At 33.2% G+C, this 27,068-nt stretch overlaps 6 protein-coding genes across 6 annotated transcripts in view; 2 read left to right on the forward strand and 4 right to left on the reverse strand.

The window, feature by feature from the left end:
• Positions 1-3,563: 3,563 nt before the first annotated feature.
• Positions 3,564-5,390, reverse strand: LOC129944848 (uncharacterized). The gene has a single exon (XM_056054510.1). It carries the CDS (start codon positions 5,388-5,390, stop codon positions 3,564-3,566), a length of 1,827 nt encoding a protein of 608 aa, XP_055910485.1.
• Positions 5,391-6,227: 837 nt separating this feature from the next.
• LOC129944849 (uncharacterized) lies at positions 6,228-7,997 on the reverse strand. The gene has a single exon (XM_056054511.1). It carries the CDS (start codon positions 7,995-7,997, stop codon positions 6,228-6,230), a length of 1,770 nt encoding a protein of 589 aa, XP_055910486.1.
• A 5,600-nt stretch (positions 7,998-13,597) lies between these two features.
• LOC129947347 (uncharacterized) lies at positions 13,598-15,310 on the forward strand. Its single transcript, XM_056057872.1, has one exon. It carries the CDS (start codon positions 13,753-13,755, stop codon positions 15,304-15,306), a length of 1,554 nt encoding a protein of 517 aa, XP_055913847.1. The 5' UTR covers positions 13,598-13,752; the 3' UTR covers positions 15,307-15,310.
• Positions 15,311-16,417: 1,107 nt separating this feature from the next.
• LOC129944650 (L-asparaginase) overlaps positions 16,418-27,068 on the reverse strand; it is a 42,212-nt gene continuing 31,561 nt past the window's right edge. Inside the window, exons 2-6 of the mRNA XM_056054236.1 lie at positions 18,557-18,859; positions 18,235-18,470; positions 17,271-18,020; positions 17,023-17,205; positions 16,418-16,958 (exon numbers count right to left, since the gene is read on the reverse strand). Of these exons, the coding sequence (XP_055910211.1) occupies positions 16,434-16,958; positions 17,023-17,205; positions 17,271-18,020; positions 18,235-18,470; positions 18,557-18,827 (1,965 nt within the window). The 5' untranslated portion in view covers positions 18,828-18,859 and the 3' untranslated portion in view covers positions 16,418-16,433. The remainder of the gene's footprint in view (positions 16,959-17,022; positions 17,206-17,270; positions 18,021-18,234; positions 18,471-18,556; positions 18,860-27,068) is intronic.
• Positions 19,543-21,408, reverse strand: LOC129944652 (uncharacterized). Its single transcript, XM_056054238.1, has one exon. The coding sequence runs from the start codon at positions 21,282-21,284 to the stop codon at positions 19,557-19,559; it is 1,728 nt and encodes a 575-aa protein (XP_055910213.1). The 5' UTR covers positions 21,285-21,408; the 3' UTR covers positions 19,543-19,556.
• On the forward strand, positions 25,129-26,886 carry LOC129944850 (uncharacterized). The gene has a single exon (XM_056054512.1). The coding sequence runs from the start codon at positions 25,129-25,131 to the stop codon at positions 26,884-26,886; it is 1,758 nt and encodes a 585-aa protein (XP_055910487.1).

The following is a 27,068-nucleotide window of genomic DNA, read 5'->3' on the forward strand; positions in this document are numbered from 1 at the left end:
CGTTTAGCTCTGTGGTTTCAAGCAATTCGGGGTTATCACTCTCGCAACCCGGAAAGTGCGTCTTCATCAGTAGCTTAAGAGATTCGGCTGGAGAGGCTGCGAAGTGTACAATATGCATTTTAATTTGAATGCCCATTTTCATGATACGTCTGAATAACTTAAACGTATTGTTCTATTGTGTATTTTTGTATGGTTCAAATTGAATTAGTCTGAAATTGAGAACTATCAAATTAAATGAAGAAAAAGCTTTCAACATCGACTCTTAAAATTAACCTACCCTTTAAAAAGACTTCACCTCTTTAGCGCTACTAGCGCTCTTGTAGGTTAGGCTAGGTTAACGTGGCTGTGGATTAAAAATCCACACACTTAGGCCCATAGTAATACCACATGAATCTAGAGAATTACTTCTTACTAGTCTCACCATTTTGAGCTTTTTATAAAGCGAAGAAGATATTTGATATCCTTTTTAGCTAGTTCACTGGGGTTATCAAAAGAGTAGCCCCCCAGATGAAGTTTGCGTTTGAGTGAAAGAGCAAGGCAAGTGCATAAGAGATGAGAGATTGTTTCTTCTTCTTCTTCGTCCATGCAGCTCCTACAGAAGTCATTTGAGGCTACGCCAAGTCGTATTGCGTGTCTGCCTATAAGACAGTGTCCCGTAAGGACACCCATTAGGGGCTAATATGAAGTCTGCTTTGAGATAAGTCTTTAGAGCGCTTTAAGTCCAGTGAAGGCCATATGAGTTTTGTGGCTGCGCATGTTGGTAAGTTGTGCCACCTAGAATTTGCTATCGCAAAAGCTGTTTCTTTTAGCATAAGTTTACATGTAGCTATCGGTATACCTATCTTCTCCCTTTCAGGTGAAAAAGGTATGACGGTTCCATTTTTAGCGAGTTCATCGGCTCTACAATTACCTGTGATATCTCTGTGTCCCGGCACCCAACAGATGTGAATGTTAAATTGCTGCGCCATCTCCATAAGAGACGATCGACAATCGAGGGCCGTTAAAGATTTGGTTGAGACACCGTCGAGGGATTTGATAGCAGCTTGACTGTCAGAGAAGATGCGGATATCAGAAGTTGATATCACGTTTTCTCTTAGCCAAGAGAGAACCTCTTTGACCGCTAAAATTTCCGCTTGGAAGACGCTACAATGATTAGGGAGTCGGAATGAGATGCTTAGATTAAGCTTTTCTGAGTACACAACACTACCAACTCCCTCATTTGTCTTGGATCCATCTGTATAAAAATGAATACTTTTGTTATCCAGGAGTTTTTTGTCTTCCCATTCATCTCTGGATGGAATGGATACCTGGAAGTTTTTTCCAAATAGGGGTTTAGGAATAGTGTAGTCTACGATTTTGGTATAGAACCAAAGAGGTTCAAAATGATGGATTGCCCCACATTGTTGTTGGTCTATTGAGATGAGGCGTCGAGTCTTAATGCTGTACTCGCTGCCACTTTTTTACTGAAGATGTCGAGGGATGTCAGATGGAGGAGAGTGTCTAACGCTGCTGAGGGTGTGGTTCTCAATGCCCCGCTTAATGCTTATGCAGAGACATGCACTGCGTTGGACTCTGCTGAGTTTGTAGTAGAATGTGACTTTATCCAGTGCAGTCCACCATACTTCAACCCCGTACATAAGTATTGGTCGGATGACCGATGTGTATAGCCAGTAGGTTATGCGAGGTTGAAAACCCCATTTGCTTTCTATAGCTTTCTTGCAAAGGAAAAGAGCTTTTTTAACGCTTTCCTGTATATTGGATTTCCAACTTAATTTTTTGTCCAATATCAGACCAAGGTATTTGGCTTCATTGGTAAAAATTAGTGGTACACCTTTTTATTGAAGGGGGTACAATTTCTGGGATCTTGTATTTCCGTGTGAAAAGGACGAGGTCTGTTTTTTTAAGGATTAATACTAAGTCCGCAGTGATCAGCCCATCTAGTGAGCATATTGAGTGCATCATCGGCATATGCAACCACTCTGTAGCCTTCCCTCTCAAGGAATATTAGTAGTTCGTTAACCACTATGTTCCACAGGAGAGGGGACAGCACACCACCTTGCGGAGTACCTCTACTGACAGACCTTTTTGTGCAAAAATCCCCCAACTTGGAGTTGATGATCCTGCTTTATAGCATTAGATTAATCAACTCACAGATTGAGTATTCGACGTATAAGGTCGTCATAGCAGAAGTGATAGCGGATGTGTCAACGTTGTTGAAAGCGCCCTCAATATCCAAGAAGGCCACCATAGTGTATTCCTTTTTCTCTAGGAAATATTCGATAGTTCTAACCAGAGAGTGCAAGGCTGTTTCTACCGAACTACCGCCCGGTGTAGATAGAATCTGTACCGCATTAGAAGAAGGGCAGTGACTTGGCATAATCCCTTGTCCGATGCTTGGCATAGGTGCAACGACAGCCAACGTTGCCGCCGAACTGCCGCCCGGTGTAGCTGGAGTACCGGTACCGGTTTGACGTTTCAGCTTCGGGTTTAGTTTTTGTTTTTGTTTATACATTTAGATTCAGACGAGTAGGTGAAGTAAAAGGGGGTTCATCTGTGCAGATATTCGCTTACACAGATAAGGCTAGCTAATCCGGAGCTCGCCTGGTATCCGGATACTCCGTTAACGACTGAGCTATTTCGGCACGGGTCGTATAACACCTTAGATCCAGCCCAATTGGGAAGTTGAAGTGAGGGATGTGTATTGGAAAAGGAGAGACGAACAGCAATTAAGCCATAAGCGTCCCAGGAAGGAAACAGGGTACTAACAGACAGTAATGCACTATACAGTCAGGGAATAAGGAGCCATCAGCCAGCATAGTAGAACAAAGCCGACGTAGGAGGGGGTAAGGATTGGGAAGGGGAGGGGCGAGCGACCTTTAGTTTCAGGGCTCTTCTGGAGAAATAATTCTCGAGAATCATTGACCTTACTCAGCTTCTACAACTCGACAAGTTCGACGCTCAGGTAGAAGCGCTCTTGTATGTTTGGCGGAAAAAAACTAAGCAAGTTTTCAAGCGCAATCTTTTGTTTCTTTCATTCAAAAAGTTTTTTTTTGAAAGAAACTAAGGACGTCTATTAATTATTATAAAATTTGTCAAAATAAATATCATTACAAAATTAAACGTTTTTCCATATTTCCGCTGAACCTACAGAAGGCCTAGTAGCTTAAAAGAATTAATAACAGTAATGTAAAAATGGCTACTAACCGTCCATATCTATGTTTATAAATAAATACATTCCACTTTTTAATACTTTTTAATTTGAATTAACAAAATGCACATCAAGAAGATCAATGATCCGACCAGTAGGCTGCAGAGGAAATCAAATGTCAATTCTGACATTTTTATCGAAGTAAAAGTGTCAAAAATCATTCAGAATCCATCCGCTTCTCATTCATCGGATTCTGTAATCGGCATGACAGTTTCATTAAAAAAAAACAGGTTCGACCTTTATAAACTAAGGAGAGATAATCATTTATTTGTTAAGAACACATTTTCATGATCATAATAAAAGACATGTAGTATAAAAACACCTTTGTCCATCCAAGAAGAAAGTAATTTATTTATTAGAACCAAACACATCTTATAAAAACCAGTTCACCCAAAAATACAAAAACGGCACTTGTCAATCCAAATATCAAAATTTCCCAAGCGAATTTTAAATGATACAATGTCAATGGCACTTTACGATTTACATCTTCAAAATTCAGTCTATAACTATAATAACTCGTCTGATGACAATCCTCACAATGAAATACTTGAAAAATAGCATCATTCCTCCATTTATTATAAAGTCCAGTTTCAGCAATTTGCATTATAAATCGATCAAAAATGTCCTTCAACGGTGAATGTTGAGGCATTAAAACGCATACAAATGCTGTCATAACATGTTCTGGCAATAAGCGAAATTGAGGCTTTGTCACATGTGCTTGAAGGCTTATTAGGAAATTTCCCTTATCACTGCCGACGGAATATGCAAAGCTAGTATTTCGCATGGAGTCTCGTTCCTTTGCCAAAGTATAAAAATCAACAGGAATTGCAATTTTCTCAAAACCCGATGGTAAAATATTTAGTCCCTTTATAAATTCCCATTCAAATTGGACCAATAGAACTTTCAAGTTGCTGTCAATTAAATCCTGCACAGTCTCATATTGACGCGTTTTTATGAAAACCGTTAGAAATGAGGTAAAATATACAGTATACAAATTTCCCAACACAAATGACAGTAGTAACACTTGGATATGGAAACGATAGCCTGTTGTAATTTGACATTCGGTGGGTAGACGCAACATCATTAAGAAGATTCTGCTAGAACTTTCCCACAAATTCACCGTCGAACCAACAAGAATTTCTCTGAACACATCCATTACTATTATGTAGATGAACATTAATCCAATGCATAGCCACGCCCCAATGGAAAACGGTCTCATAAAGTATTCATTGGCTCCGACAACTCCGTTAATTGGCACCATGAAGGTGGATTTTGCCACATCAATTGGATAACTACTGAATCTAGCTCCTTTCATGGGATGGTAAAGATTCATAACTAAATCAACTTCATCGGTTGAGATTGCATGAATCAATTCTTTTAACTGTACCGTTGTGTTTTTATATTGTGCAATTTCTCTAAAAGTTCCGTTATATTTGTGTAGGAAATTCAGAAATATTTTCCCATAAATTCCTCCAATTTCAACAGATCCTTGTTTGTTGACGTATCGAAATATTCTTGGGAAATCCTTTCGAAAAATTGTTCTCATCGAGAAACCATTGAAATCCTTCAGAGCATCCAGAAGTTGTATGTCATTCGTGGAGATTGTTTTGATTGGTTCATTTGCAAATGGAAGATAACCATACAATGTGTTTCTGGTGATTCCAAAGATCCTGGTAAAATTATGTTTCCAAAAGAAAGAAAAATAATCCGAAAGATTCTCAATGCTTTTTGAGACAATAATAACATGTTTTCTTGATGCCATTTTTGGAATGAATTCTAGTAGTGTTGTGTTCATCCAGGACTGTTTGTGAGTGGTCTCCTTGGAAGAATGAACCACTAAGATGAATCTTTGAAGAGAGTCTTCAGCATTGGTGACAGTTGGAGTCCCGTTAGCACAGAAAACTGACACTGGGATATTATTATGGCTTCTAATAAATTCACTCAAAAATTCACTTTCACTTCCGATGAACAACACAGTTGCAGAGTCACTTTCCTGGTATAGTTTTTCAATAACTTCGGTTTCAAGTTTGAATTTTTGTCCATTATAAATTCGGAGGAAAAGCAGGAAACTAAGAAAACTATAGGTTGTGCTTGTCCTTAAGTTCATTCTTGTATTGAACAATAAAATCTGTATAATATTTTCCATTTTACCTGATTTCTCGAATTGTGACTGAGAGGTCATTGTTAGCTAATTATAACCTTTCTAGTGTTATATAATTATATATATGAGGTAGAAGTTAAATTAACTTTATTATATATAGTTTACTGAAAGAATGACATTTAAACACAGCTCTTCGATAATGTAGATGAATATTTTAGTGTCAGAGTAAAAATAAACCATTAATAAAGACGACTTATAATAGAAGTGAATATAGTAAACAAATATTTTTGAAGCTTATAATATTGTCTTACTGCATTGTACTAGCATGTGGTGGGATTCAGGACTATTCTTAGCAAAATTGTCAACATTTTTTACATAAACTCTCATCATAATTAATAAAAAGTGTAACTTCACCCTTAAACCAATAATCAAACTGTCACTGTCAAAGCATTTAAAAATTACAACATTTTTAAGCTCAAAAATAAAAGAATAATTATGTTGAATGGATCGTAGAAATGCTGATGGATTCGAAACGATTTGCTGTCGTCTTTAATATGATGGAAATGTCAAAATTGACATTTGATTCTTCCGCAGAATATTCACCGATCTTTGTGATAAGTGTCAATATATTTACGTATCCATATAAAGACGTTGATTAGATTTTAAATATTAGGTTATATTTATTTAACATTAACGCAAAATTAAGTTGCTAAGATAAAACCTTATTTTTAGGAGCGTCATAAAATTATGAATCTAAAAAATGAGTCGGTACAAAAACCTTAAATGTGAAAACCGTCTTTTAATACTAAGTTCCGTCAAACTCATATAAGGAAATAAAACTGACAGAATAGCTGTATCTAGCATATTTAATTTTTTTGCTTACTATTTTAAAACTTTTTAAACACAATTTACACAATTTCACAACATTCGATTTTTATGAATTGAAACTTTAGTTTTGAATCCCAACGAATATTTCCAAAAGGATAATCGATTCTTCCAAGTTTTCCCATATCTTTCTCCAACAAATGCCAACAGGGCCAACGATATGCCAACTATTAAAATATTCCAAGCAAACTCCAAGTGATCCAATGATAATGGTGTATTCAATGGTGGTTCATAGGTCCTGCGATTTGCAATTCCCTTGAATTTTGCCTTTAAACTTTCATAAAGAACATTACGATCCCATTTCTGGATCAGTCCCGTTTGCTGAAGATTAAGTATGTACCGATTTAATACTGCCTTAAATGGGGAATGTTTTGGCAAAACAAAACATAATTGTGCGCCATTTAAAGGTCTTCTTATTATTCGAAACAGTGGCTTCGTAAATAATGACTGCAACTCTATTAAGAATTCAGCTACATCAGAATCTGTCAAATAGGCATTTCTAGTGTCATTCATTGCATTACGTTTTGTCAAATATTCTTCGAGTGACACAGGTTTGAAGAGCTCTTCGAAATTCTCCGGATACATTCCAGTGTAGGCGGTTCGATTAAATTCCGAAAAAGGTAACATTATTCGAACATTGTGTGCGTAGAAGTCTTCTTTAGTGTCAAACTGATTGATTTTAATGAAAACTGTCAAAAATGACGTCACATAATTGATATAGATGTTATCGAGAATGAAAGCAACTAATATGACTTGGATGTAAAATCGGTAGTTCTGTGTTAATTGCCGTCCCGCCGGTAAACCCATCATCATAAGAAATATTAATTTGAAACTCTGCCAAATATCCGCCCCCTTCATTAGATAGCTGGTTATAATGTAATCCATGAGGACCAAGTAGACAAGGGTCAAACCTATGCATATCCACGCTATGTACGAAAATGGTCTCAAAAAGTACTGATTCGTGTCCAAATGGTCAATTATCGGAACCAATACCGTCTTGAATGTATTCCTCACAGGGTAGCTGTTATCTAGCTCTGGAATTGAGCCCATCGAATATACATTTGTACTTATGTCGACTCGATTGTCAAGAGTTGCATCGATACTATTTATGCATTGGTCAGTGCAGTTTTCAATTTGAATATTATTATATGTCCCGTTGTAGGTGATCAAAAAGAATTTGAATATATTGCCAAAAAACCCTCCTATTCTAACATACGGTAATCTTTTGCTGGGATAGTTGAAAACTCTTGGAATATCTTGTTCGATTGTAATGGGAACCGGGTAGCCATTTAAATTTTGGTATGCATCAAAAAGTTTAGTCTTTTCTGAAAACTCCTGAACTCGTTTAGCAGCAAAAGGAAGATAACCATATGAAGTGTCATTTACGGTACCGTAGATTTGAGTGAATTTCTTTTCCAAAAAGTACACAAATGATTCCCTTAGATGATCCATATTCGATGATGCAATTATGACAAACTGTCGACGGCTTAGTTTCGGAATAACTTTGTCAGTTAAGAATTGATAGTTCTTCTTCGGAGTCTGTACAACTAGGATTTTATTGAAATCGAAGCTTTTTAAATAGTCCGTTGTGGCGTTGGCGTAGCTATTGAAAATTGACACTTGCATTTCAAAATTCATGCTAAAAAAATCACTCAAAAGTTTATTGTCCATTTGTATAAATAACAGTGCTGCCGAATTACTTTCACTGTAAATCCTTTCAATCAGAGAGTTTAATTGATATTTTTCAGATCCAAAACTCCCGGACAAGACAAAGAATAACGTCACAACTTTAAGAGAAATCATTTTCGATTGCCCTTAAATAAGTTATTGTTGTCGGTTCTTATATAAATTGGGGTGGAATAGCTAATGTAGATCCTTGAGATATGATTATTGATTAACAGGATGATTTTCCCATTTTGCATGTCATCAACTCATATAAACACGTATTATATTCTCCAGTGGGCATTTAGATTTTCAAACAAATATCCGTATTCATGTTAATGCATTTAAATACAAGCTATCAGTATTAGTTATAGAGTGTGATTGATTGTTTCAATATCTCCAGGGAGCTTGACGTTAGTTTCAAGTTCAATTCAACCGTGTTCGTTTTATATCATGCTGTTGATAGTCAAGTTAAGATATAAAGCTTTTCTATTATTAATGTTAAATTTTTTAGACCAATAACATTTTTATTTTTCAGTCTAGTTGATGTATTTTGTTATTTAAAAATAAATTAATTTGGTGTTCTTTATAGCCGATACAGAATTAAGAGTTTTTGTGCGAAATAAAAAAGGATAACTTTGGAAGAAATTGAAACAAGGGATTTGTAAATAAAATTGAATAAACACTTGACAGCTACACAATGATGCATTGACAGATAAAACTAATTTGAAATTGTGTTGTATTTGGCAGAAAAAAATCCATTATATTTAAAATCCAAATCTTATGTCACCTTTGTACATTATAAAATCTATAGAATTGTCATTGTCAACTTTAAGATGGTGTTGGATTATCGTTCGCCTAAACGCACCAATTCTGCTTAATTTACTGAGGTGAAAATGTGCCTCATCACTGAAAATGTTTTTCTTGATCATCCACTGTTGACATTTCTTGCCACCATTCTGACAATTGACGACGATTGAAATAGTTAAAAGGCTTTAGTTCTTGAGTCCATTGCATCTTGTAAGAGAGTAAATGCAAGTCTTAACGAATAATGTTCATGAACGACGAGCGTGAGAAGTGCAGGACGTCGGAAATGAAATACGGGAAAAAACTTGACGTTTAGGTTTGACTCACATTCAATGCGCCCTTAAAATTTAACCACTCTTTATTTTTCCGAAAAAAGAGGCTGGGATGCGACCCACACTGATAACTTTCCATCCTGTCTGTCGATTTGTCTTGCTTAAATGTTTGTCTATATGTACTCGCATCAATTTTTACCAAATTTGCGTACTATTTTTTGTAGATTTTATTTTTTATGGAAAAATGGACTGTTGGATTTTTATATAAAAATTACTGAATATCAAAAACAATATTTTTTTTGTGAATTAAAATAAGTTTGAAGTCAATATTTTTAATTTGTGGAAAGCTATTTGAGCCGAAAGTAAATTTTTACTAAGTTTTAGTATTGTTTTTTTTTTTAGAGTTCTATTTTTTGTAAAAAAAATTATCAATTCGATTTTCTTCAAAATTTTACTAAATGTTGAATACAATATTTCTTATAAGATAAAATTAGATTGAAGCCAATATTTCAAATTTTTGAAAAGTTATTTGAGTCGAAAAACAATTTTTACCAACTTTTGTTAATTTTTTTTTAGGTTTTTAATTTTTTGTACAAAAACTGTCAATTTGATTTTTTTCAAAATTTTACTGAATGTTAACAACAATATTTTTTGAAAGATAAAAGTAGTTTAAAGCCAATATCTACAATTTTTGAAAAGATATTTGAGTCGAAAATCAATTATTACCCCATTTTATAAATTTTTTTTTAAAGCTTTTATTTTTTGTAAAAAAAACTGTCAATTCGATTTTTTTTCAAAATTTGTCCTAATGTTGAAAAAAATATTTCTTATAAGTAAAAATTAGTAAGAATCTATTATCTCAAATTTTTGAAAAGGTATTTGAGTCAAAATCAATTTTTACCAACTTTTATACATTTTTTTAAAATTTTTTTATTTTTTGTAAAAAAACTGTCAATTCGATTTTTCTCAAAATTGTATCAGATGTCAAAAACATTATTCTACGTTGCACAAAATTGTTTTGGAGATAAAACCATATCTTAGGCGTAAAATTTTGTAGGTGACAATTTTTGTTTCAGTTTTTTTGATTTATAAAGAAACCGTAAAATGGATTTTTTTCAAAAAATATTTCTTTAAAATCACGTTACAATATGTTATATAAAATTTAATTCAAGTCTCTAGCGTTTTTGGTTCGTAAGATATTTAGGGTTAACCAAAATTTTCACCTTTTTTCAAACTGCCACCCACGAGAGCCCTTTCTGCATCTTTCTGCCTTATTATCTGTATAACAAAATTTATTTGAAATCGATATCTATTCTGGTTCTTGAGTTATGGACGACAAAAAACTTCGCGAACGTACGAACGTACGTATACACGCACGCACAGACATCTTTCTAAAAATCTTTTATTTCGACTCTAGGGATCTTGAAACGTCGAGAAATGTCAAAATGTTCACTTTGACAAATCGGACCCATTACAATAACTTCCTATGGGAAGTTCATAAACCACTTGAAAACAAATTTAAAAAAGAGGCTGGGATGCGACCCACACTGATAACTTCCCATCCCGTCTGTCGATTTGTCTTGCTTAAAAGTTTGTCTTTATGTACTCGTATCAATTTTTACCAAATTTGCGTACTCTTTTTGTAGATTTTATTTTTTATATGAAAAAACGGACTGTTGGATTTTTATATTAAAATTACTGAATATCGAAAACAATATTTTTTGTGAAATAAAATAAGTTTCAAGCCAATATTTTTAAGTTTTGAAAAGCTGTTTGAGCCGAAAGTAAATTTTTACCAAGTAAAACTTGGTATTGTTTTATTTTAGAGTTTTATTTTTTGTAAAAAAAAACTGTCAATTCGATTTTTTAAAAATTTTACCAACAATATTTCTTATGAGATAAAATTACTTTAAAGCCAATACTTAAAATTTTTAAAAAGATATTTGAGTCGAAAATCAATTTTTACCAACTTTCATACATTTTTTTTAGGTTTTTATTTTTTGTAAAAAAACTGTCGATTCGATTTTTTTCAAACTTTAATTAAATGTTGACAGCAAGATTTTTTGAAAGATAAAAGTAAATTAAAGCCAATATCTCAAAGTTTTGAAAAGATATTTGAGTCGAAAATCAATTTTTACCAACTTTTATAAATTATTTTTTTTTAGGTTTTTATTTTTTGTAAAAAAAACTATCAATTCGATTTTTTTCAAACTTTAATTGTATGTTGACAACAAGATTTTTTGAAAGTTAAAAGATAATTAAAGCCAATATCTCAAAGTTTTGAAAAGATATTTGAGTCGAAAATCAAATTTTACCAACTTTTATAAATTATTTTTTTTAGGTTTTTATTTTTTGTAAAAAAACTATCAATTCGATTTTTTTCAAACTTTAATTGTATGTTGACAACAAGATTTTTTGAAAGTTAAAAGATAATTAAAGCCAATATCTCAAAGTTTTGAAAAGATATTTGAGTCAAAAATCAATATTTACCAACTTTTATAAATTATTTTTTTTAGGTTTTTAGTTTTTGTAAAGAAAACTATCAATCCGATTTTTTTAAAACTTAATTTGTATGTTGACAACAAGATTTTTTGAAAGATAAAAGATAATTAAAGCCAATATCTCAAAGTTTTGAAAAGATATTTGAGTCGAAAATCAATTCTTACCAACTTTTATAATTTTTTTTTTAGGTTTTTATTTTTTGTAAAAAAACTGTCAATTCGATTTTTTTCAAACTTTAACTGAATGTTGACAACAAGATTTTTTAAAAGATAAAAGTAAATAAAAGCCAATATCTCAAAGTTTTGAAAAGATATTTGAGTCGAAAATCAATTTTTACCAACTTTTATAATTTTTTTTTTTTTAGGTTTTAATTTTATGTAAAAAAACTGTACATTCGATTTTTTTCAAACTTTAACTGAATGCTGACAACAAAATTTTTTGAAAGATAAAAGTAAATAAAAGCCAATATCTCAAAGTTTTGAAAAGATATTTGAGTCGAAAATCAATTTTTACCAACTTTTATAAATTTTTTGTTTAGGTTTTTATTTTTTGTAAAAAAACTGTCATTTCGATTTTTTTCAAACTTTAATTGTATGTTGACAACAAAATTTTTTGAAAGATAAAAGTAAATTAAAGCCAATATCTCAAAGTTTTGAAAAGATATTCGAGTCGAAAATCAATTTGTACCAACTTTTATAAATTTTTTTTTTAGGTTTTTATTTTTTGTAAAAAAAACTGTCAATTCGATTTTTCTCAAAATTTTTCAGAATGTTGAAAACAATATTTCTTATAAGATAAAATAAAATTGAAGCCTTAATTTCAAGTTTTTGAAAAGATATTTGAATCGATATTCAATTTTTACGAACTTTGAATAATGTTTTTTTTTAGATTTTTATTTTTTATAAAAAAACTGTCAATTAGATTTTTCTCAAAATCTTATCAGATGTCAAAAACATTATTCTTCGTTGCACAAAATTGTTTTAGAGATAAAATCATATTTCAGTCGTAAAATTTTGGAGGTGACAAATTTTTTTTTTTCAGTTTTATTGCTTTAAAAAAAAAACCGTTATATTGATTTTTTTCAAAAAATATACCTGTTTAGTATCACGTTACAATCTATTATATAAAATTTAATTCAAGTCTTTAGCGTTTTTGGTTCGTAAGATATTTAGGGTTAACCAAAATTTTCACCATTTTTTCAAACTGCTATAGTAAAAAAACCACCCACGCAATTTTCTTGAGAGCCCTTTCTGCATCTTTCTGCCTTATTATCTGTATAACAAAATTTATTTGCATTCGATATCTCTTCTGGTTCTTGAGCTATGGACAACGAAAAAAACGTCGCGAACGTACGGACGTACGGACGTACGGACGTACGGACATACGGACGTACGGACGTACGGACGTACAAACGTACGTACACACGCACGCACAGACATCTTTCTAAAAATCTTTTATTTCGACTCTAGGGACCTTGAAACGTCGAGAAATGTCAAAATTTTCAATTTGACAAATCGGACCCATTACAATAACTTCCTATGGGAAGTTAAAAATAACTTGACAGCTACAAGTTGTTCTTCCGATGACTTTTGTATGGATATTTGACACGAATCTAATCATTCTATAATTACATTCCTGCACAACTTTGAAAAAAAAACGACACACAAAATGGAGGGAATATTGACTGTTTGTGTAAATGATTTATAAATTGAAACGTTTTAAATATCACAATAAATAAAACAAATTTCTGTCAATAATCCAAAACTTTATCCATCATTTTGACATTTTAACCCTCATTTGAATTTATGATTTATGAAATTAAAAGTCACAAACAACTCACCAATTAATAAACTGGTCTAATAAATATTTAGTTATAAATATTAATATCGGTAAAATATATTCATATTGCTTATGTTTAATAAGAACACTGCACTATAAACAAATGAATATGAAAAACTATTTGCAAATTGCAATTGGTTTTTCTCAAGCACCACCTATTTGTCAATTGCATAATAATTATTGTATCATATTTCATATGTTTATGGTTGATCATAAATCAAAGCTGCTATAAATATGACATGTCGCGTTCGCACTGAGCAACCCAAAGGCAGGACACAACGACAACCATTTTTGAAATGTCTCTTTTCAGAGTAATAACACTTTTATTTTCGGTCTCCTGTAGTATTTGTTCGTGGAGTAATGTGACTTACACATCCACAAAGTTTAGTGATTTAGTTAAAACAATTTATAAAGAAAGTTATTCGGTGACAACAGTGGTTTTCATTGGAGTGGATGATGGATTTTTGACAAACTTCATGACATCTTCGAATTCCGGCAATCCTGTTATAATTTTCAATGACTTTACACGGATAAATGATGATTTTCTATTCAATGTATTACTTGTGGTACAAATTCACTCCCAGAAGAAAAATCAAGAAAAGCAGGATGATTTTCTAGTACAATTAGTTCCGAAACTTCGAATTCGAAAATTCGTTATTATTTTGGCATTTGACAAAGCGACTCTTCTAGATGCATTTTTGTTCTTTGACAAGTATAAGTTCACAAGAATTTATGGAATTGAAAAAGGACTTTCAACGTATGCATATCTTCCTTTTGCTGATAATCACATCCAGAAACTTTCGAACGAAACTCCCCTTCCAAATGCATATAAGGATCTGAATGGATTCAAATTTCGAACAACCATACAAGATGATATTCCAAGAGTTTTTCGATATCCAGACAAGCAAGGTAAGATGGCAGTTGGAGGGTGCTTTGGACAAATCTTTACGAATTTTTTGCGTCGACACAATGCAAATTATGAGGAAGTAATAATAAAGGATTGTGACAGTATATGCTTTCCAAAAATACTTAAAGCAATAAATAATAGTGATGTGGACTTTAGTACGAATATTTACACGCCAATTCACGGCTTCGATCATAGTTACCCTGTTAAAATTCTTGGATTGGGGGTTATGGTGGCATTAAATGGCAATTTGGACTCGAATCAATACTTCCTACGACCTTTTTCATTAAAAGTTTGGTTAGCAATTGGACTTATCGCCATTTATATAATTCTCATGGATTTGGTTAAGAATCCGAACACAAAATTGACAGTTAACGACATTTGGAAGAGTTTCAGTCAGTTATTGCTCATGATGCTGAACTCATCATCTGGTACGCAAATCAAAAAAGACTATCGATTTTATGCCCAGGTTTTGCTAATGACGTTCATTCTTGGGAACATTTATAACAATTACTTCACATCATTTTTGACAGTATTCATAAAGATGAAACAATTCGAAACTTGGCAAGATTTAATTGACAACAATATTCGGGTTATGATGGCTGACTATGAGCTTAAAACAGCTCAAGAAATGAATCTTTTGCCGGATGTGCCCCAGAGCGTTTTTTATCCAACTGAATATTCTGTTTATGCTAAGGAGAGAAATTCCATGAATAACTCAAAATTTGCCTATGCCATTGGTGTTGACAGAGCCGAGTTCCTAATTGGTTTGCAAAAACATTTTGGCAAACCTCTATTCCATTTGACTCGTGATGCTCTTAGTAAAGGATATAGTGTCTATATTTTGCAGAAACACTCTCCATTCAAGGAGATTCTCGATACTTTCATTATACAGGTTCTTGAAACAGGATTAATAATGAAATGGGACCTTGATGCCATAAGACAAAGCATGATGGCTGGATTTGAAATAGGCCATGCTGATAAAGACCAACCATCAAATGGGCCTTTAGGTGTGAGAGATTTGATATTTGCATGGAATATTTTGAGAATTGGTTTACTTTTAGCGTTGGTAGTGTTTTTGGGTGAATTATTTTTAAAGAAATGTTTCTTTTTATTCAAAAAATAAAGTTTTTGTTGTTTTTGAAAAATGGTCGGTGAAAATGTATGCTTATTTATGAATAGTTATAAAAACTAGTTTGGAAAAATTAATGACAAAGTTTAAATACTTTTGTTGGTAAGTAGAATTAAAAAGAAGACTCCAAAATAAGTAGCCACCATTTCAACAGTGTGTATTGAAACCAGAAAAGTAAAAAGCATTTTTAGAACGTAAAAAAAAACTTAATAGGCAACTTAAAATTGCTAACGGTTGAAAACCATTAGTTTGATTCCGCAAAACAAAAAAGTTAAGTTGCTCGAGTATCTTTATTGTCAGCGAATTCGATTAGTTTTTGTTTTTTTTTCCAGCACTTTTCTCTTCCGCCATCTAAAAAAGATGTAAAGGTGGACTATTCCTTTGATCTATGAAACGTCAAAACGGATCTTCAAACTTTTATTATGCGAAGTATTTAATTATAACACATATATTTGATATTAAAATTCAAGTAAAAGCTACAAAACCACAATTCAAAGACTCCAAAAAGCTGCTTAAAGTTGCAAACAACTTACCTCATCCTTGTTTCAGATAAACTTTAAGTTATCAGCAATTAACTTCATCAGTAATCACCATATGGATCAAAGTCTTTTAAATGGCCTTCCTTTTTATGGAAACTTTTCTAAAAAAATAACTCCATGTAGTTAAACTATTTAAAAGAGGACCTTTTTGTCGAATGTTATACTTTTATTTAGCATATTTTGTTTTGTGTAAAATTAAACACAGAAAGTAGGATGCAAATTATTAAGTTTCAAAAGCTTCTATTTTTTTAAAATGATTTTGTTTTTATGAGAACTTATTATATGAATAACATGCAAAGAGATTCATGAACTAAACATTATAAGGATTGGGCTCGTCTTCTCAATAAGTATCATCAAATTAGTTGCGATTTAATGTCTTGGGATTTCGTTCCTTGTTATTATTTACATTTTGTACAAACGGACTTTTAAGTTATAAAAATTTAATGCACTAATCAAGCATATATCCAGCCTCTTTTGAGATCTCACCTTCATTTTCTATTTCTGAAAAATAAAAGGAAATGTAATTTATCATACATAGATTAACTATGATTGATTTCTATTTTTACCTATTTATATAAATCGTCACTGTAAAGAACCATCGAATAATTTAATAACTTCTTCGTGCTCTGCTGACTGTGCATATTGCAATGCTGTAAGTCCCAACTTGTCTTTTGCATTTATATCATCATAATTTGCTATCAGAAATTTAACGATTTCCAAATGACCATGCAGTGCAGCAACATGCAATGCCGTCCTTCCCGAATGATCTGGTTGAGCTAAATCAGCTCCAGCTAGCTGGTATGATTGCAACCTCAGCAATGATCCACGTGCTGCAGAGGAACAAAGTTTTTCGCCAATTGCTCGCGTTGATCCAGTTAAATGAGCACCACAGCTCAAGAGCAATTGAATGATTTCGTGATGATCGGTGCAAACGGCTTCCATAAGGGGAGTACGATCGTATCGATCACGAATGTGCACTGAAACACCATTTTTGAGTAAAAGATTGACAATTGGGAGATTGCCTTCGTGACAAGCAATGTGAAGGGCTGTGCGATTGTCATGATTAACTCCAGACAGATCGGCACCATAAGCTTTAAGATTGTTGATCTGCAACAAAAACAAATATATATGTACTCTAAAACGTAAGTCACAAAAACTTTTTTAATCATACCTTCTTAATGTCTCCGGCCAAGACAGCAGCATTCAACATTGCTGGGAAGAGAGTTGCCCCGAGTTGAGATAGTTCTGCAGGGGATGATAAATGCAGAGATCTAGCTACTGCTTCAATAAGATCATAATCTTCCATCAATGGACTCTCGGCAGTTAATTCACCACGAATGTTAGATTGCATAACCTTAAATCAAACAAATCTATTCACCACGAACTTCAAACGCACAATTTTTTGAAAAAGAAATTCACCTGCTTTTTGTATTCTAAAGTCCAGTCACTTTTGCCTAAAACATAGGAAAGTTTTGTAACAGCTGCTTCCGGAGTCATATCATAGCCCGGAACAACCCCTAATTCTCTGAGAACTTTCCCCGTATCATAAATTTCAGCAACAGAACCATTTAGACACTGCGTGCAGTTGACAATAATCACACCACGTTCCGAAGCAGCCCGAATTTCTTCCAAAATATCTTTTCGATTCGATGGAATGTTGCCAGATCCGAATGATTGTAGAACTACGCCCTTCATAGGGGGCGCTAAAAATGCCCTAAACGTTGAACTAGTTATGCTTGGGAACAATCGCAACAATCCGACGTTAACATCCATATCGGCATGTACAACAAAACGACTGATAGTACATGGACGAAATATGAGACGAAAATCGATTTCATAGTTAATTCCAATTCGACCAATAGGAACATTGTTTGGAGTATCGAAGGCATTGAGGTCATCACAGCTAACTTTGATGGTTCGATTGCCACGCATCAATTTATTGCCAAACAGGACACACACCTCCGGAATGACATAATTCCCAGCTATGCTAAGGGCTGTGGTGAAATTATCCTTGCCATCGGTGCGGGTGTCAAAGATGGGAATTTGTGAACCAGTGATTATGACAGTTTTTCCGAGATTCTCCAACATAAATGACAGCGCTGAAGCAGTATAGGCCAGTGTATCGGTACCGTGGAGCACCACAAATGCATCGAAAAATTCATAGGATTGCTGTGTGGGGAATAAATAATTAAGAATTAAGAACAATGACATGTATGACAGTTTTTATTTTAAATTAACTCCCGAGGTGTACATTCAAGTGAAAGAAGGCTTCCAAAAACATAGTGAAACCGGAAACATAAGCCTATGTTTTGAGGACCTAGCTCACTCTAGAACGTAAATCGGATGTTTTCCATAAATTTAAACAAAAACAATCGAATCTTACATGAATATCCTTGGCAATTCGCACCCAGTCATCAGTTGTCATATTACTGGAATCCAAAAGCGGATTGTATTCCGTTATAGTGTAAATAACTCGATTTGGTATCCCATCTATGAATGGAAGAATCAATGGTGCCATTCCAGCTGCTGTGCCAAATCTTTTTTCAGCATAGGCCTGATCATGCATATTAGGATATTTTCGAATTGTTTTCACCAAAGCATTTGGAATCGGTACGAGCACTAAATGAGAAAAAAACATACAAATATTTCATTCAAACAATGTGACTTTTCCCTTACTCATTATCAATAGTCATTAGATTACTCACCATTACTTTCATTTCTCATCATTCCAATAGTTCCACCAGTATAAATAACTCTGACTTTGGATTCTTTTGAAGTTGCTGGAACAATATTTCCAAAGCTTGTATTTCTTCGCATGCTACTCGTTGCTGAACTTTTTATTGAATCGATTGAGTTATTTGTTGGGGTTAAAGTGTTTCCATGATTTGATGACATGTCTTTAAAATTTGAATAATTCCCCGTTTTTGAATTTTGATGATGATTTTCAATTGCCGTCTCGTTATTTTCTGATGACATTTTGATAAAATATTTATAATTTTCTCAAATTGCTGAAAGAAATAAAAAAATATTTCTACTTCAGTTAACTTGCCATTTCGAATGAGCGTAGTAATTATTTTTAGGATTGCGCTAACATTAGACTCTTTAGAGATGAATCATTTTTAAAATGGCTCAAACGTGAACTCCGCCTTAGGTATCAAATGTCAGCCGGGAGATGAAAGGATTAATTACTTCCAATACCAAACTGACAGCCGTAGGATTTTATCTTCCTTCCGATAAAAAAAATGTTGACAAAATTTAATCTCACTTGGAACACCCCTATACGTATAAATCATAGCTTAGAACAGTCCCAGATTTCTAGTTGGAACTTATCCCTTATCCGTTTTTCGGAGGTAAAGACCAAATCCATAATATATATATTAAGAAAATCGTCTTTTTTCACATTTTGACACGCCCAACGTGCATATCTGTCAGAAAAAACACTATCTGTTGATATACTCGTCAATTTTGTACACGTTTATAATGCTGATTTTGAGTTATAGGGTAAAGCAGAGTTATGAAACCTTAGAAATAAATCAATCCATATGCCCAATTCACTGAAAAGGGTAACTTGACGTAAACATTCAGTCAAACCAATATTAACTTACCATATGTGGTGAATTTATAATTGTAAACCCACTGGATTATAAAAACTAATGTAATCTACTGAAATAAAAACAAATGGCAACGAAAACTACTTTATTCTATTTATTTCACTTCATTCTTTGTCTTACAAACTCTTAAAATACCACCAGTTAAACGTTCCATTAAAAAAACAATTGCAGAAACTGTCAAACCCAGTGTCAAACAATTCCATGAAAAATGCAAATGTTCCATTGTCAAAGGATTAAACGCCGATTCCAAATTATCTCGATCTACTCCTATTCTAAATCCAGCTTTTGTCGCTTGTACAAAAATATCAGTTTCCCATTTTTTAATAAGTCCAGTTTCTTTAATTAAAATTAAAAAATCACTTAAAATTTCTTTAAACTGGGAATTGAATGGCAGCAAATATCCCATATAATATGGTTTAATTATATCTTTTGCTTGATGAAACAAAGGCTTTTCATGTAACGATTGCATACGAGTTAGAAATTCATATTTCTCAGAGGGAAGTGCGAAAGCAACACTTGTATTTCTCATCGAATAAAGCTGAGAAAAGTAAGTAGTGTAGTCTGTTAGATCAACTAGTTTATCAAAATCTTTCGGATAAGATTTATGATTTTGAAGCAATGACCATTCATAGATGGGAATACTAACTCGAACGTTGTGCTCAATCAAATCTTTAATAGTTTCATATTGCTTCACTTTTATGTGAACAGTAAGATATGATGTAAAATAAATGACGTATATGTTTCCAATTATAAATGACAGAACTGTCATTTGAAGATGCATCGAATAAACCGAATTCTGAATAGGTCGCTCAGGAGGCATTCGCAGTAGTGTCAAAAATACTTGACTAAAGCTGGCCCAAATACCAACTGTCAAATTTGTACAATATTTAAAAATGATATCCATCATTGTGACATACACGACAATGAGTCCAATGTAAATCCACACAGTATTCGTAAACGGCCTTTGGAAGTATTCCTGGGGATGTACATACCCATTCAGGGCAACCATTATTACATAATGTTCTATTTTAACTGGATAACTAAGGTCGAGGTTGGGAATATGACAGAAGACGTTCATGCTTATGTCAATGTCATTATTGGTTGTTGCGTTAATCACTGATGCTATATCCAATTTGGTTGAGTTACTGACGATGATTTCCGTGAAAGTTGCGTTATGCATACGCAGAAAGTTAAGAAATATTTGACCATAAGTCCCACCAATCTGATTCTCTCCATTATCGTCGGGATACCAAAAAATTCTAGGAATATCTTTCTGCACAGTTGTTCGAAAAGCGAAACCGTTAAAGTCTTTTTGAGCATTCGGAAGAAGGTCTTCTCCGTGAAGCTTTTGGATCTGGATGGTTGCATAGGGAAGGTACGCAAAGGTGGAATTACCGACACTCCCAAATATCCTGGTGAATTTATTGTCTTCAAAATATCCAAACCACTGCTTCAGGGAATCTATGTTGGACGCTGAAACTATTGCAAACTTTCGAACTTTTAAATTTGTGATTAGTTTGTCCAGAAGTGTCACGGTAACTTGGTCATCATAACCTTGGGAAATTTCAACCATTAGAATGACGTTTCCTAGTTTGAAATCTTCGTCAGGAGTTTCCTTCGTGAAAATTAGCACTGGTAAGTTAAAATGTGTTCTCAAAAACACACTCAAAAACTCTTCATTTATTCCCACCAAACATAAAGACTCCGCATAGCTTTGTTTGTGAATTTCTTCAACGAATTCAATTATTTTAAAGTTATTTAAAAAACAATTAACATTCCACGGCGGACCAAATAGCAATAAAAAAGCTCTGGCAAAAAGCATTTGTTGTTCGTTGTTCCGAGTCAAAAAGCAATCTATTCATAAAAACGGAAGTTGAAAACTAAATTTAAACAATTGCACCATATTAAAATGTACAAGTAGACCTCGTAATTGTTTACATTTTACGGACATGCAAGATGACAAACAACAGCCTACACGCGTTTGATATTTACTGGAAGGCTTAAAATGAATCATTATAAAATCATTTCGACAAATGAATCGTTTTTATGCAAACGAATGGTGTCATTGCATCAGAAATAGAATATTATACCTTTGTACATGCTTCTGATGATGAGCAATGTTTATATTTATACAAAATATAAAAAGCAGCAGTCGCAGGATATTGAACGAATCATTCATATATTGAACAAAGCTTTTTTGATTTTGAAAGTAATAAAACAAAATGGGTTATACTGACTTTAATTTTCTTTTGACATGGAGTAAAAACTATGCAATAGGAATTTTTATCATCTGTCAGTTTTCACATTGAACTCGTTCCTACCTGATGGCTTAAAAGAAATAAGCTAAAATTTAAATAAAGAACTTAATAAGTGAGTTAAATCTAATGAGACGACAAAATAAGAGTCCAGTAGAAACACTACTTTTAACTCTTGACTTTATGAATATTTGAATAGTTTGATATATATTCACAAAATATAGTCCACTGTTAAAACAGCTGTCATATTTTGACACTTGAGAAGTAAACCCTATGCCATTGGTAAGACTACAACAATGCAAAGAAATTGTTGTTATTCACCACAGAAATAACATTTTTAACTTATGAGACGTCAAAATAAGTTACTTCAAAAGAGTCCAATAGAAACACTAGCTCTTGACTTTATGAATCTTTGCATAGTTTGGTATATACACAAAATATAGCCCACTGTTAAGGCAGCTGTCATCTTTTGACACTTCAGAAGTAAATACTATGCCATTGCTAAGACTACAACAACGCATTGAAATTGTTGTTATTCACCACAAAAATGGTGAACATTATTATGAGTCGTTCAAAAACAGCAAAATGTCCAAAATCCTAACGCCCAAATCCTAAAATGCCATTGATCAGACAAACCGAACATTTAAAAAAAACCCAAAGCGAATGTCGTAACGCCCAAATAAGTTTTAAATAAAAGAACGCCCAAATTGCTAGTTGTCATTTTGCCCAAGAGAATTTTTAATTTTGAATTTGGTTTTTATGACAGGGGTTGGACTATTTGACATTTATTTTGGGCATAAGGATGATTATGATTTATATCAATAAGTAAACGTCATATAGAAGGGGTAGCACGCCCCCCATAAATATTTAATACTAGGGAAGTTGATGAAAACTAAAGTTTGTGCACGGCAGTATCTTACATTAAGACTTTCATAAGTCTGGACGACTGAATTTAAGTCTCTCATTCCGCATTTTTACAATAATTATACCATGTACTAGGCCGTACTTTTGGCGATTAATGGAGTCTTGGCCTGGCTTAAAGAAAACGTGATATAGTACAACCTATTCTACCACATTGATGGCTACACGAAAACAATTGCTAATGCAAGACGCTATGCATAAAGCACTCATGGTGCTTGCTTATCGGCCTTATAACTGGATGTTGTCTAACAGGAAATCACACCACACGGCTAGGCGTATTCTTAAATGACTTTGAATCTATATGGATGAGAAAAGGGAGAAAACAGTTCTTCACCTCCTCTGTAAATACCCTGCGCTAACTGAAATACGCAAGACAAACCTACCTAGGAGAATTCTTTTATGACGATCTAAACTATGTCAATCATATAAACAAAATTAGTCTTTCACGTTTTGTAAGGGACTCAAACTCGTTTCATTGAGCTTAGAAGAAATCTTCAAGATTCATGTGATATCACAATGGGCCATTAAACTTGCCTAAGTGTGTCTTACTTCACCACTGATAGCCACCTTAACCTAACCCTGGATGCCTTAAAAATTCAGTTAACATAACAACTCAAGCCGGTCAATCACGAGCAACATCGCATCTTTGCAAATTGAAATGAAGTCCAAAAACAATTGTTAAAAAGCCTGAGTTTTCAGAAAATTAATGTTGCTGGGAGTTGCTAGCAGGACCGCATATTTTAGTGCTAAAATTATAATTTAAATTTAATTTGAATGCTTTTAAGTGGATGCCTATAGGCACTACTACTGAAATGTCAAAACAGTATCCAACTATACATTTTGACCTGAATATTTTAATATTTCAAAATGTTTAAGCTCTAACGTTACTATAGCTAATGCCTGCTATAACAACTATTATTAGATTAATAATAATTTTTTTGATTGTTATTATTATTGTCTATTAAAAAAAGTGGGCTGAATACGACAGTAAATAAATTACGTATCAATTCAAATTTGCTTACTTACACTTTCAATACCAAGAGTTAATATACCCCAAGTAATAACCTTTTTATGAAGTTATACCCATACCTACACCAAAAGTACGTTGAAATTACCTGTTAAGAAATCGATATTTATGCATGACTTACGTGCTTCCGTGTCCCAGACCTTGGCTGTTTGTTGGATAATAATAAATTGTAAAAACAAACAATTGAAGAGGTTATTTTAAAAAAAACTTGATTAAGGTTTTAGAAACTTATTATAGTTAAAAATTGAGGTTTGTTGTTCATATTTGCAGTAATTAAAATTCTCATTCGTGTCAATTGAATCAAATAAATTATCCAACTTGAACTATTGACCAAACCTTATTTACTTAGATTGTGTTGGCATAATATTTCATACAAAATTCCATCCACCCTGTCTCAAATAAGGATATGCAGTTTTTCCCTTCATATCAAGTTATAATGTAATAAGATACACAAGAGCCGCTTAAAAAAACAGCCTTTATCTGAAATAATTTATCCATATACGAATGTTTGCCGACCAATGAACCTTAAAATATCACATTTAGGAGAAGCTACTTCAAGTTAAAAACGTGAGCAAATAAAACCATTTCATATTAAAATACGTCAAACAGAACAACAAATTAAGCTGAACGCAAACTTATGTTATTTTTTATCTAGGGTTTGTAAAAAAGTTATAAAACGTTAGGTTGTGTTTACATTACAGTCAGCTTTTATACAGTGATTGACATGATTCGTTCTTTTTTAAGAACTTGCGGTTTATAACCTTTTTACTCCATCAAAAACACGGATTAAATTAAAAAGGACTTTAGAACTTGTGTTTGGTTCAGCTGTAATAATTCTTAAAATTATTAAACGCAATTTAAAAACCAAAATAGGATCAAAAACGTGCAACTTAATAGAGCATTTTATTTCTCGTTTCATTGTAACTAAAGTCAGTTCCTTAAATTCAATGCTGAAGAAAAAAGTATCGGTATGGAAGTAAAAAATCAATCAAGGAAGTGTTATTAAAATAATCTCCTGATTGTTTGTACATAAATGTTTTATAGCCCTTTTGACTATTTATATTTATAGTTCAATATCATTTCAATCAATTAATAAACCAAACCAATACCAATTTATATCCTTTTTGGAGGAACTCTCAGGTCTCAGGTCCCAACACACAATAGAAAATGTATTCGAGCAAATAATAGCAAGTTATCGTTATTGAAGTTGCTGTGATTTCAGTAACGGCTTCACCAGGAAAAAAATTACACGACAAAATTGCATAAATAGTTCCCGTTTGTAATAATAATTATAGTGTTGACAGTGTTGTCATTTAAAACCTTTTAAATTTTAATCGATTGCATGTTTGAAAAATGTGAAACGAAGTAACGTCTATCTAGTAATTTGATCGCCAAAAACTGTTATACTCGTACGTATGTTATGATGACTGAAGCTGTCGTTTTGTGTGAAAAATTAGTCCAAAATGAATTTAATAAGAATCATCACAGTTCTACTTTTACTTCCTGCTCATCACACAAAATCCAACAATGAACTTATTCGACTTATTGAAAGGATTTATTTGGAAAGTAATTCGGCTATAGTGTGCTTTATTGGACTGGAGGGTGATGTTTTGACGGATTTTATGTCACATCATTCGGATATTTCGGTTTTAGTCTATTCTTCGCTTCAAATAAAATTTGATGAAGTCTCATCTTCAAATGTGATAATTGTCTTCAACGATCCTGATAATAATAAAATCGAACAGACCTTCGATAGTTTCGACTTCCTAGTAAGGCAACTTAAGCATCGGAAATTCGTGGCTATTGTATCTAAAAGCTATGAAAATCTCAAGGAATACTTTAAATTCTTCGGTGAAAACAAGTTTACCCGGATTTTTGGAATCGTGGACAGTAGAACTTATGTTTACTTCCCCTTTGCATTACCAAGTGTCAAAATTCGTCGCTTGAACAAAGATGGTTTCCTTCCGAATGCTTTGAAAGATCTCACCAACTTTACCTTCCGTACAACCATTCAAAAAGACTATCCACGAGCTTTTCGCTATACCGACACTAAGGGGCAACCTCAAATCGGAGGCCGTATTGGATTGATGTTCTTGAATTTTGTCCGAAGACACAATGCAACATTCGAAGAGATAGTTCTTGGCAATTCGACAGAACTTCACATTCCAGCTGTGATAAATGCAACTCTTTTTGATGATATTGACATAAGTATGAATATCTATGGAGAAACAAAAGGTCTTGACTTAAGCTATCCGGTGAAATTCGAAAAATGGAACATATTGATTCCCGTAAATGGCCATTTGGATCCTTATGAGTACTTTAAGAGGCCTTTTACTTCTATTGTGTGGATATGCATTGGACTGACTTTAATCTACATAACGGCTATTGAAGCTGCATTAAATATTTACAGAGGCTTAAGGAATAATATTTGGCAGAGCTTTAGTCAGGTTTTTCTGATAATTCTCGGAAGGCCTTTGGAAAGGCCAATAAACCCTTCTTATTACCGAATTCACTGTCAAGTCTTCTTGTTTTCATTTATTATGGGCAACTTGTATAATATTTATTTTACATCTTTTTTAACGGTTTTTATCAATGTTAAACAATACGATACAATACAGGAATTGGCGGACAACCATGTGTCTGTACTAATTGCCGATTTTGAATATAAAGTGCTAACTGATTTCAGTCGTTTCCCCCAAGGACTTGACAAAGTTCTGGTTCCTATTAATAATTTCGTATTTGGGGTTGAACTTAATTCAATGCGTAACACAAGTTTTGCTTACACAGTTGGCGGTGACAGAGGCGAATTTCTTATACGCCTACAATCGTTCTATATGAAACCATTGTTCCGCAAGGTTAAAGAGCCTTTGTCGGAATTCTATCTTGGATTTTTGTTACCATATCATTCGCCATTTAAGGAAATTCTGGACGAGTTCATATTCAGTATCGAGCAAACTGGTTTGCTGTTAAAGTGGGAAGCTGATGCTGCATATCAGTCGATATTAGCTGGTCATCCAATTGATGTCACCAGCCTAAAATTGGAAACTACTGGGAAGAAATTAGCTTTGACAATGCGCCATTTGCAATTTGGTTTTTACTGTCTTACTATGGGTTGGATAATTGGATTAGTATTGTTCGTTTGTGAGTTGAGTTTTGAGAGATTTTGTGATTGGAAAAAGTTCATGAAATTTCTGTACTTCTTTTTAACTTTCGTCGAATGAAATAAAAGTGTACATTTTTGGAACATCTTTAAAGTTGAAATTGTAGTTTTTTTAAAAGAATCAAAATTAAATTTGGCACCACGGGTGAGTTCTATAAGCCGGTGAGGAAATGCAACCAAACAACAGCCATAGACAAAATATGCATCAGCGCCCTTAACATAGCATGTAAGATCTCTTTGCGG

This window comes from Eupeodes corollae, chromosome 2, assembly GCF_945859685.1.
Source record: "Eupeodes corollae chromosome 2, idEupCoro1.1, whole genome shotgun sequence".
Taxonomy (NCBI): Eukaryota; Metazoa; Arthropoda; class Insecta; order Diptera; family Syrphidae; genus Eupeodes; species Eupeodes corollae.

Bases quoted from the DNA above. Each gene is read 5' to 3' on its own strand.
- LOC129947347 (XM_056057872.1), top strand. From the start codon at position 13,753: ATGACATCTTCGAATTCCGGCAATCCTGTTATAATTTTCAATGACTTT.
- LOC129944850 (XM_056054512.1), top strand. From the start codon at position 25,129: ATGAATTTAATAAGAATCATCACAGTTCTACTTTTACTTCCTGCTCAT.
- LOC129944849 (XM_056054511.1), bottom strand. From the start codon at position 7,997: ATGATTTCTCTTAAAGTTGTGACGTTATTCTTTGTCTTGTCCGGGAGT.
- LOC129944848 (XM_056054510.1), bottom strand. From the start codon at position 5,390: ATGACCTCTCAGTCACAATTCGAGAAATCAGGTAAAATGGAAAATATT.
- LOC129944652 (XM_056054238.1), bottom strand. From the start codon at position 21,284: ATGCTTTTTGCCAGAGCTTTTTTATTGCTATTTGGTCCGCCGTGGAAT.